The sequence below is a fragment of the Oncorhynchus kisutch genome, linkage group LG27 (genome assembly GCF_002021735.2).
Source record: "Oncorhynchus kisutch isolate 150728-3 linkage group LG27, Okis_V2, whole genome shotgun sequence".
Taxonomy (NCBI): domain Eukaryota; kingdom Metazoa; phylum Chordata; class Actinopteri; order Salmoniformes; family Salmonidae; genus Oncorhynchus; species Oncorhynchus kisutch.
The window spans coordinates 3,214,870-3,227,656 of NC_034200.2; the positions used below are offsets into that span (position 1 = coordinate 3,214,870).

General features: G+C 39.4%; 1 protein-coding gene across 2 annotated transcripts in view; it reads right to left on the reverse strand.

The window, feature by feature from the left end:
* Positions 1-4,185: 4,185 nt before the first annotated feature.
* LOC109883583 (serine/threonine-protein kinase OSR1-like) overlaps positions 4,186-12,787 on the reverse strand; it is a 37,018-nt gene continuing 28,416 nt past the window's right edge. The window contains exons 15-17 of one of the 2 annotated variants that reach the window (XM_020475612.2): positions 10,565-10,633; positions 8,466-8,530; positions 4,186-8,341 (exon numbers count right to left, since the gene is read on the reverse strand). In XM_020475612.2, coding sequence (XP_020331201.1) covers positions 8,267-8,341; positions 8,466-8,530; positions 10,565-10,633 — 209 coding nt within the window. In that variant the 3' untranslated portion in view covers positions 4,186-8,266. The remainder of the gene's footprint in view (positions 8,342-8,465; positions 8,531-10,564; positions 10,634-12,787) is intronic. The other variant, XR_004205791.1, reaches the window with a different exon arrangement.

The window sequence follows — 12,787 nt, forward strand, 5'->3', positions numbered from 1 at the left end:
TTCATATCACGCTGCGCCTTGGTCTCCTCACTACGACAATCGTGACAATAGCAAGAAACAGAATTCATGTTGAGAGGGCAAATGTTTGACTAAAATATTTCCAAATCATGCCACTTTATCTGTGTTGTTATAGTAATGTGCTGGTGCAGACTTGCTGTGCACTTGTAAACCTAGAAGACCCACTCATCAGAGAAGTAGCAGTTGGCAATGTATGGTATCCGGGGTAATATGGTTAATGATTATATACAGTGAAATTTATGGGGTATTGCGTGTAGATTAATGACGATTTTAATTTTTAATCAATTTTAGAATAAGGCTGTAATGTAACAAAATGTGGAAAAAGTCAAGGGGTCTAAATACTTTCCGAATGCACTGTACAGTTGAAGTCGGAAGTTTACATACAATTAGGTTAGAGTCATTAAAACTCAACATAAATTACTTATTAACAAACTATAGTTTTGGCAAGTCAGTTAGGACATCTTTGTGAATGACACAAGTAATCGTTCCAACAATTGTTTACAGACTTATTTCACTTATCATTCACTGTATTACAATTCCAGTGGGTCAGAAGTTTACATACACTAAGTTGACTGTGCCTTTAAACAGCTTGGAAAATTCCAGAAAATGATGTCATGGCTTTAGGCTAATTGACATCATTTGAGTCAATTGGAGGTGTACCTGTGGATGTATTTCAGTGCCTCTTTAATTGACATTATATGAAAATCAAAAGAAATCAGCCAAGACCTCAGAAAAAATTTTTGGACCTTCATAAGTCTTGTTCATCCTTAGGCGCAATTTCCAAATGCCTGAAGGTACCACGTTCATCTGTACAAACAATAGTATGCAAGTATAAACACCATGGGACCACGCAGCCGTCATACCGCTCAGGAAGGAGACCCAAGGCGAGACCCAGATGCAGACACGGGAGGCAAATGGTTTGAGTCTTGATATTCATGAATCAATCCAAAAGGGGTAGGCAAGAAAATGGTTGTGGACAGGCAAAAGGTCAAAACCAGTTCAGAGTCCAGGAGATAGAGTGGCAGGCAGGCTCGAGTTCTTGGCAGGCAGAATGGTCAGGCAGGCGGGTACGGAGTCCAGAAAACAGGCAAGGGTCAAAAACCAGGACTAGCAAAAGAGAATAGAAGCAGGAGTAGGGGAAAAACGCAGGGTGACTTAAAAAACAAGACGAACTGGCACAAGGTTAATGCATTATTTTCAGATCTATTAGAAGCGAATAGACGAAACAACAATGTAATTTAACCAATTGACTGGCCAGAGATCAGGGCATTCATCAGCAAATACGCAGTGCCAGCTGATAGTATTTTGGACTACCAAATTGAAGTCAAAATGATTGATAAAATCGAAGTATGTCGCTATATGGTGATTTGCGATTAATAACTTACATTTTACCGGTACTGCCGGTAGTAGTAGGCTAACAGATAACACCACGACGGAATGCGTTTGCAGTGATGATGCGCAGCCGAGAACAGCTAGCCTCTCTAGGCTAGATGGGACGCCACCTCACCAACATCCAGTGAAAGTGCAGTGCGCCAAATTCAAACTACAGAATTGTAAATATTTAGCATGCATAACATGCAATATGTCAAAATAAAGCTTATCTTCTTGTTAATTCAGCCACAGTGTCAGATTTCAAAATGGCTTTACGGCAAAAGCAAACCATGTGATTATCTGAGGACAGCACCCCATCAAACAAACAAACAGAGACAATCATATTTCATCCCGCCAGGCATGACACAAAACTTTTAAAAATAATGATATAATTCATGCCTTACCTTTGAAGAGCTTCTTCTGTTGGCACTCCAATATGTCCCATAAACATCACAAATGGTCCTTTTGTTCGATTAATTCCGTCGTTATATCTCCAAAAGGACAATTTATTTGGCGCGTTTGATCCAGAAAAACACCGGTTCCAACTCGCGCAACATGACTACAAAATATCTAATAAGTTACCTGTAATCTCTGTCCAAACTACTTTCCTAATCCAACTTTAGGTATTTTTTAACGTAAATAATCAATCAAATTTATGACGGAATAAACTGCGTTCAATAGCGGATAAACACAAAGTGGAGCGAGCTCTCAGGTTGTGCGCCCCTAACAAACAGTACACTAGACTCGACTCTCGTTCTGAACAGCCCTGCTTCTTCATTACACAAAAGAAAAACATCAACCAATTTCTAAAGACTGTTGACATCCAGTGGAAGCGATAGGAACTGCAAGCAAGTGCCTTAGAAATCTAGATCCACATATAAAAAAAAAAAATCCTGCCACCTCAAAACAACATTTTCCTGGATGGTTTGTCCTCGGGGTTCCGCCTGCCAAATAAGTTCTGTTATACTCACAGACATCATTCAAACAGTTTTAGAAACTTAACTTGTTATGGCTGCAATCACCCTGTCGGAATAAGTGTCATCAACAACCGCTGAGTAGCATAGCGCTACATTCAATAAATATTACTACAAATATTTATAAACATGAAATCACAAGTGCAATTTGGCTTAGCCTTTTGTTAATCCACCTGTCGTGTCAGATTTTGACATTCTGCTTTACAGCGAAAGCAATCCAAGCGTTTGTGTAAGTTCATCGATCGCACGACAAAACATTAAGTACACTTAGCATCAGGAAGCTTGGTCACGCAAATCAGAAAAGCAATCAAATTAATCGTTTACCTTTGATGATCTTCGGATGTTTTCACTCACGAGACTCCCAGTTACACACACAACAAATGTTCCTTTTGTTCCATAAAGATTATTTTTACATCCAAAATACCTCCATTTGTTTGTCGCATTATGTTCAGAAATACACAGGAAAGAGCGTCACGACAACGCAGACAAAAATTCCAAATAGTTTCCATAATGTCCACAGAAACATGTCAAACGTTTTTTATAAATCAATTCTCAGGTTGTTTTTTAAAATATATAAATCGATAATATATCAACAGCAAATGTCTCTCGGAGGACCATGCCCCAGGATTACCTGACAAGATGACTCCTTGCTGTCCCCAGTCCACCTGGCCGTGCTGCTGCTCCAGTTTCAACTGTTCTGCCTTATTATACGACCATGCTGGTCATTTATGAACATTTGAACATCTTGGCCATGTTCTGTTATAATCTCCACCCGGCACAGCCAGAAGAGGACTGGCCACCCCACATAGCCTGGTTCCTCTCTAGGTTTCTTCCTAGGTTTTGGCCTTTCTAGGTAGTTTTTCCTAGCCACCTTGCTTCTACACCTGCATTGCTTGCTGTTTGGGGTTTTAGGCTGGGTTTCTGTACAGCACTTTGAGATATCAGCTGATGTACGAAGGGCTATATAAATACATTTGATTTGATTACTTATTTTTTACCAGGAATAAAGAAACTGTTGCAAGTTCTACTTCCCATTGTGTTTCATTTCTCATGGTTATAACATTGTAACATCTGCATTCTTTTTTAGAAAAATAGTGTAGGTTTTCGCGTGGAATAATGTAACTCTTGAAGCTCACAGTAGGCCTAGAGCCTGAACAAGTGCCTAGGACAATGTGGTAAAGTACTGTTATTCCTTACCCACTTGTTGTTTTTGCTCGCTCGCCTCCCTTTCTGGGGGGGAAAATCGGTTTAAACAGTGAATACATTTTGTCTGGCGTAATAGTCTATAATAGTGTCGCCCATTACCTCTCATCAGCACCTGCATCTTTTGTAGTAGGACCATTACATAAAACAAGGCCAAATATACATTGGAGTTGCTTACCAAGATGACATTGAATGTTCCTGAGTGGCCTAGTTAAAGATTTAAAATCGGGTTTTAAATCTATGGCAATACTTGAACATGGCTGTCTAGCATTGATCAAGAAACATCTTGACAAAGCTTGAAGACTTTAAAAGAATAAATGGGTAAATATTGTACAAGCCAGGTGTGCAAAGCTCTTAGACTTACCCAGAAAGACTCACAGCTGTAATCGCTGCCAACGGTGATTCTAACACGTATTGACTCAGGCCGTTGAATACTTATCTAATCAAGATGTTTTATTTTTCATTCAAAAATATAATTTTCTTCCACTTTGACAAGGTATTTGAAAGAAAAATATCATTTTAATCCCACTTTCTAACAACCAAATGTTGAAAAATGTGTGTGAATGGGGTGAAAATACTTTCTCAAGGCACTGTATATAAAGAAAACAAACTCTTGGGACTTGGTCCAAACCATGTGAATTTATTTACCTTTTAACCTATCTTAGAAATAGTTGACCAGAATTATTAACTTTCATGTTTTTGTGTGATGGCAATTTTAACCACACATTAACAACATTGATTCTGCAAAGTGATTTTAATTCCTGACATCAATTTGTCATTTAATGCTAAGGTTTCACAAATAGCATTCTTCAATTTTGATCACGTTTTATGATACACAATATATATGCGTTCCAAACATTAAAAACTTCCAACAAATAAAAGTAACAAAATCATAAAAGTTCAAATCAATCAGAAGTGTCATAATAAATACTAATCATTCAAAGAGTTCGCCTTGTGACCGATATCGACCTGACAACATTGGCTTTATAATTGAGGGAAACTAGATTAAAACCCAGGACATTTTGCTATCAGCTCACACATTCTTCTAGCCTGGGTGTCCAAGATATGTTTATACTCTTGCCAATGACAATTGTATTGTTTGGCAAGACAATGAGTAACAGGGAGTTGGCACAAACAGACTGACACACAGGGTAACATTCTTCAACATATTGCTCAGTCTGAAAGCAACATATCACACCAGTGGGAATTGTCAGTTCTGTGTATGTTTTGTTGTTAGTTAGGCCTACTTTTACATTTCTTGAGCGACATCATTCCAGTTTGTATTTCTACAGGAAACTCAAAATTCTACAGGTTTCAGTGATTAAAAAAGTCTCAACGGAAAAAACACAAATTGCATATTACTATCTCCATGACAACAAAAGCATAGAATGTGAACTAGAAGACGAGCCTTTCTGAACTAACTCAAATATGTACTATCAATAATAAAAGGTACCAATTCAGCAAATCACATGGCATGATTAGCAACAAAACTTGGAATTAGTGGAAAAATCGATAAAACAACCAATTATTTAAACCTGTAGAGATACTGGATGAGCTACTGATCAAGTATACCAGCTGTTTATCTGCCACAATCATATGTACAACTAAAGAGCATTCTTTCCTCCTTAGAAATGTACTCCAGAAACAGTTGATACTTTGCTTTGCTTTGCTTCCTAATCACATACACACCTTTGGGAGCGTGTGTGAAAGACTTGCCATTATAATGTAACGTACCTTTTGGGAAATACAATATCTGCTAAATAGACCGATTTACAACAGTACCTGAACTAGCTAACCCACTCACACATCCCCTGGAACACTACAGAAACACACATACCAACCAACCAACAAAACAAACAAACATAGAGCGTAAAGTAGGAGTGACAACTGTTGGTGACTGAGGTGAGTGTGGATGGATTGGAGCACAAGGCTACGATACAAATGAATTTGTCCATCTAGGAAAAAGAAACAGCCATCATGACAGCTAGCTAGCGGGAGTACAGAGGTCCAGTAACTACTGAACCGCTGCTCATGAACATCACAGACACAAAATTGCATAGTCCCAAGACCATAATCAAGATCGAAGGAAGTTAGTTTTTTACTGTCTTTGAGTATTAACTCTGGATAATCGTTCAGAATATTTTCAGACTGAAATGTAATGAATAGAGCAGACCCAATTCCCAAATCTATACGACATGCAATCCTATCTGTTCTACACAATACATATCTATCCAAACGTTTCATTATGTCCTGTAATATTGCTGCCTTCTGAACAGACCCCTTCCTCATTAGAGCAATGATATAGGTCTGTCTGGGGTAAATTGAACCACTAACACAACAGCTTATATCAACATAATGATACACCAATGAGAGGTTAAAACAGGGAAGATAACTTATGACAGATAATGTCAACTTTTAAAACACCTATGAGAGCTTATAAACAGCTTATGTCAACAGATAGACCAAGGAAACACCTAAGAAAGCTCATGTCAGCGTATGTAATGATATACACTATGATGCCAGTTATTTCTGATTCATGACTGGAGGCCCCTATAGTTCAATGTCAATAAAGTTATCAAGGGAAGTCACTTTTCATCAGCCATTCACACATTCTTTTACAAATCCATACTGTAGTAGATCCTCACTAAATAACTAACTCCTTCACCCTTCGTAATATACTAAGTCTGCATCCGAAATGGCACCCCTCCCCTACATAGTGCACTACTTTTGAACAGGGCCCTGCTTAAAAGATGTACGCAATATAGGGAATAAGGTGGCCATTGGGGAGGCAGATTATATAATTCAGATAACAGTACAAGGATGCCTAATATTGGTGGCTATTACACACAACACTCAGTTGTGCACTGGTTCAGTGGCAGTTTATAAACAGGCATTTACAGTGCCTTCGAAAAGTATTCAGACCCCTGGACTTTTTCCAAATTTTCTTAGGTTACAGCCTTATTCAAAAAATTATTAAATTGCTTTGGTTCCTCATCAATCTGCACACAGTACCCCAGAAATGACAAAGCAAAAACAGGATTTTATAAAATGTTACTAATTTATATAAATAAATCAATTAAAACACGTAAACAGCACATTTCCATAAGTACTCAGACCCTTTACACAGTACTTTGTTAAATCATCTTTGGCAGCGATTACAGCAGTCTTCTTGGGTATGATGCTACAAGCTTGGCACACCTGTATTTGGGGAGTTTCTCCTTTTCTTCTCTTCAGACCCTCTCAAGCTCTGTCAGGTTGGATGGGGAGCGTTGCTGCATAGCTCTTTTCAGGTCTCTCCAGAGATGTTCGATCTGGTTCAAGTCCGGGCTCTGGCTGGCCCACTCAACAACATTGAGACTTATCTCGAAACCACTCGGGGCAAAGTACAGAGAGATCCTTGATGAAAACCTGCTCCAGAGTGCTCCGGATCTCAGCTACTACAGCTGTGTGCTTATGGTGGTTGTCCTGTTGGAAGGTGAACCTTCGCCTCAGTCTGAGGTCTGAAGCACTTTTCATCAAGGATCTCTCTGTACTTTGCTCCGTTCATATTTCCCTCAATCCTAACAACTCTCCCAGTTCCTACTGCTGAAAAACATCTCCACAGCATGATGCTGCTAACTCCATGCTTCACTGTAGGGATGGTGCTAGGTTTCCTCCAGAAATTACACTTGGCATTCAGGTGAAAGAGTTCAATCTTGGTTTCATTAAACTTGTTTCTCATGGTCTGAGAGTCTTTAGGTGCCTTTTAGCAAACTTCAAGCGGGCTGTCATGTGCCTTTTATTGAGGTGTGGCTTCCATCTGGCCACTCTACCATAAAGGCCTGATTGGAGGAATGCTGCAGAGATGATTGTCCTTCTGGAAGGTTCTCCCATCTCCACAGAGGAACTCTGGAGCTCTGTCAGAGTGACAATCGGGTTCTTGGTCACCTCCCTGACCAAGGCCCTTCTCCCCCGACTGCTCAGTTTGGCCAGGCAGTCAGCTCTAGGAAGAGTCTGGGTGGTTCCACACGTCTCTCATTTATGAATGATGGAGGCCACTGTGTTCTTGGGGACCGTCAATGCTGCAGACATTTTTTTGTTACCCTTCCCTAGATCTGTGCCTCGACACAATCCTGTCTGAGGTATTTGTTTTTTAATTTTTAATATACGTGCAACAATGTCTAAAACCCTGTTTTCACATTGTCATTATGAGGTATTGTGTGTAGATTTCTGAGGATTTTCTTTATTTAATAAATTTTATAATAAGGCTGTAACATAACAAAATGTGGAAAAAGGGAAAGGGGTCTGAATACTTTGAAGGCACTGTAAGTTATCACTTCCAGAACTCAAGAGCGTTATATTAAAATATGTTTTGGATTGTAGAGCTAAATGTAGAAAACGAAATAAGAAATGTTCATTTCATTTTTAAGTCGATGATGATTATGTCGATTGCGATGCCCGCCGTCCTCCCTCCCAGATACACTGCTGTAAACTCTTTCAAGTGTGATTTACTGTTCCTGTCCTAACTGTTGTCTTTTTGTTACACTGGTCCCATTCTCAGAGCCCATTTGAACTAACACTGCAGGTTTCAGTAAAGAAAATAACCCTACAGGTTGACAAATGCACTGTGGCTCTCTTCTTTGGCAGTAGTGGTGTCTTGGAATTTAGAACTATGCCGCTGTGCAATACTGTTTGTTCTCCTTTGTTGACGGAATATTGAGTTAACTGATGCTGAGCTGAGCGAAACCCATCAGCTTGACATCGTCAGGGATCTCCGACTCGTCTATGCCAGATGCCTGAGAAAGAAAGAGAAAGAAATGTTCAGTGCAACTGTCTTTGTAGAATGTTGAGCAGGGCATAATGCTGTTTCAACAGGACAAAAATGGAAGCTTTGATTGAAACAAAAAATATTGAACTTACCAGTTTGAAAGTTACATTTTTATTGTTGAAAGGATCATCAACAATCTTCTGCAGGTTGGCAGCAACTGGAAAGAAGACAGATGTGGAATAAGGAATCTGAACCTCTAAAACCAGCATCATTTTTGCCATTTCTGGAGTAAATGACCGTGTCTGAAATTTGTCTTGCCTACTACTTACTAAAACTACATACTGTGTACGAATCGTTCTACATACTATTTAGAACGTACTGTTTTGTAAAACGTATGCACTATAAGCAACAAATATCAACATACTAGTGTCATGACGTGGCCCTCTTTAGATATAGCAAGCACCAACTCACTCTCTCACCACCTCCCTCTTCCCCTACACCCAGGCTCTGTTAACTCAGGTCGTAAATTCCTGGAAGAGACTCTTTCCCGCAGTATAGAGAGAGAGGGTTCACAGTAGAACAAAGGAACTTCTTCTACCTCATAGAACTTGAGAACTGAACAATATCCATGTTTTGGAGAACGTGTAAATGGTCGGTGGAGAACCCAGCTACGACCGGTCCATTTTGTCTAATGTTTGTGACCTCATGAGATACAATACAGCCACATTACCATAACTCTGTATATACAAGAGTCTCCGTTATGAGATTTGCATCTAATTATTGTATAAAATGAATGAGTAAAGATGAAACTATTTGTGAAATTATGTAATGTGATTTTAAACTGTTGAAAGAGAATCCAACTCCCTTTCAAGTTTAACTAAGTCATTGGCCAGCACCATGAGCACAGACATTGATCTGGCGTCATGGGACAGCCCTTTTCTGCTGTTCCGAATATAAACCCTGGTTGGAGAAGCCCACTTCAGACAAGGCGTACCTCGATTACCAAGAGGGCTAGGTTTGAGTAGAGACCATGCATTCCTCGGTTGTTGAATTCCTAACCTAACCACGTGGAGCATTGGCTACACTGGTGGAACTGGTTAAACTCAGACTATCGATACCGACAGAATAAGAGCAAATCTTCGATACTAATTACTAGCCTGCAGCTAGAATAAATGTCGACTGAATGCGAAGACCAACAACAACCGAAACATCTATTCTATATGAACATTTCTGAATGTTACTGTGAAATATTCCTTCTAACCAAAGACTCCATGGACGCAGAGAGAATCTCGGATGAACTTTCCAACAGAAAAGGACGATTCCAAGAGATCACAACGACACACTGAGCGTAAATATATATATTGATTGCAATTATTCCCGAATGAGTGAGCGTTCATGTGCAAAGGATTAGCATTTCAATTATTATAATTATACACTGTGTAGTGACTCGTCTTTCCCGGCCTTCTCAGTCCACACCCACTTCCCTTATCATTTCCTTGTAACCATATATATTGTTGTTTGTTTATGCATTTCTGTGATTATTTAGTTAGTAAATAAATGATTAATGTATGGATGATTCATAGTGAAGGCTGGGTTCGTGCAGATAACCAATGACATTTGGGATGAGACTAATGTGAGGTAAAGAATGATTCATTAATTAGAAGACTAATTGGTCAGATATTAAAATATCTGAAAAGTTATATTAGGAAAATTATAACTTTGTAATCTGAAGATTTTCCTTGGTGCCCCGACTTCCTGGTTAATTTCATGTACATGATTAATTTAATCACGTAATAATAACTACAGAGAACTGATTTGATAAGTCTTCACTTTAATGATGCCAAAGACACGACACTAGGCTCACCCATACTGAGAATGTGTCAGCTAATGCACAATTGCGTTGTTTCCAGCCATTTGTTCATTTTTCTACAGCCTGTCCCTTTCTTTGATTATCATTATCTGTTGTCAAACACACATGCGTCTGAAAATGCAATTCTCTTCCTTAGTGTGCAGATAAATCTACTAGATGAAAAGCCAAAATGAGTATGACATCCTGGCATTTAAAACATACTAAATTTTCTAAATGTCACACTATAAAATATATTTCCACATAACCAAAATGTGTTGTCTCAGTCAGTCATTTCAGCCTGACCTGTGACTTCACTGACCTCTAGTAGCTTTGGTCAAGTTACCATAGTCAGGGACATGTTATCCTACAGTCGACCTCTCTAAGCTTTGGCTTCATACTCACCAACCACTACGTCTTTCCCATCGACTAGACCTGCGGATACCAACTCCTGAGACACTCCATCTGATGAATCTGAGGAAGGTAGTTGAGTGAGTGAGAGAGAGAGAGAACAGAACCGAGAGATATGGAGATAGATGGGGAGAGAGAAACAGAGCAGGAGTGGTTAGTTATGTGAGAAGAAAAAGTGTGATGGGTCCATATATGTGATTGTAACATAGCCCTGATATGCAGATGACTGGCAACCCTGATTAGAAACACCTGCTTCTCACCTGTCAATCCCTATAAATGCGGTTTCTGATAGGAAAATATTTTAACCTACATGAAGAAGACTGTTAAGTTGAAACATCTGCTCTGAAGCAGTAAAAGTTAGCTTTATGCAAAATATTTTGAGTGCGAATCCCACCACACATGTTTTGCTAATCTGGATTCACTGGTTTTATGATACCATCAGACTTTTGGGTGAATGCGATGGTCCACTTTTGTTTAATGGTTAGATAGTGCTTTCAGAAAGTATTCACACATCTTGACTCTTTCCACATTTTGTAAGGTTACAGCCTGAATTTAAAAATATATTACATTCATATTTTGTTTCACTGATCTACACACAATACCCCATAATGTCAAAGTGGAATTATGTTGTTGGAAATGTCTACAAATTATAAAAAATGTATGGGTGAAATCATTTAAGTAGTCAAACTTTTTGTTATGGCAAGCCTAAATAAGTGCAGGATTGTTGAGGGAAACTTGTTCCAAGGATCAGGCAGAGCTCATTATCCAGTTTATAAGAGTTCATTAAAGCAATTGAAGGGAAGTTCACTCAGGACAGAAGCAGAAGAACAAAAAAAAACTGCAGAATCACAGTCATTTACAGTGGGGCAAGAAAGTATTTAGTCAGCCACCAATTGTGCAAGTTCTCCCACGTAAACAGATGAGAGGCCTGTAACTTTCATCATAGGTACACTACAGAAAATCACATTGTAGGATTTTGAATGAATTTATTTGCAAATTATGATGGAAAATAAACTTTTGTTATTGACCAAATACTTATCTCAAAACTTTGTTATATACCCTTTGTTGAGGTCAAACATTTTCTGTAAGTCTTCACAAGGTTTTCACACACTGTTGCTGGTATTTTGGCCCATTCCTCCATGCAGATCTCCTCTAGAGCAGTGATGTTTTGGGGTTGTTGCTGGGCAACACAGACATTCAACTCCCTCCAAAGATTTTCTATGGGGTTGAGATCTGGAGACTGGCTAGGTCACTCCAGGACGTTGCCCGGGCGGTGTGTTTGGGATCATTGTCATGCTGAAAGACCCAGCCATGTTTCATCTTCAATGCCCTTGCTGATGGAAGGAGGTTTTCACTCAAAATCTCACGATACATGGCCCCATTCATTCTTTCCTTTACATGGATCAGTCTTCCTGGTCCCTTTGCAGAAAAACAGCCCCAAAGCATGATGTTTCCACCCCCATGCTTCACAGTAGGTATGGTGTTCTTTGGATGCAACTCAGCATTCTTTGTCCTCCAAACACGACGAGTTGAGTTTTTACCAAAAAGTTATATTTTTGTTTCATCTGACCATATGACATTCTCCCAATCTTCTTCTGGATCATCCAAATGCTCTCTAGCAAACTTCAGACAGGCCTGGACATGTACTGGCTTAAGCAGGGGGAAACGTCTGGCACTGCAGGATTTGAGTCCCTGGAGGCATAGTGTGTTACTGATGCTTTGTTACTTTGGTCCCAGCTCTCTGCAGGTCATTCACTAGGGCCCCCCGTGTGGTTCTTGTGATCATTTTGACCCCACGGGGTGAGATCTTGCGTGGAGCCCCAGATCGAGGGAGATTATCAGTCGTCTTGTATGTCTTCCATTTCCTAATAATTGCTCCCACAGTTGATTTCTTCAAACCAAGCTGCTTACCTATTGCAGATTCAGTCTTCCCAGCCTGGTGCAGGTCTACAATTTTGTTTCTGGTGTCCTTTGACAGCTCTTTGGTCTTGGTTTGGAGTGTGACTGTTTGAGGTTGTGGACATGTGACTTTTATACTGATAACACATTCAAACAGGTGCCATTAATACAGATAACAAGTGGAGGACAGAGGAGCCTCTTAAAGAAGAAGTTACAGGTCTGTGAGAGCCAGAAATCTTGCTTGTTTGTAGGTGACCAAATACCTATTTTCCACCATAATTTGCAAATAAATTCATTAAAAATCCTACAATGTGATTT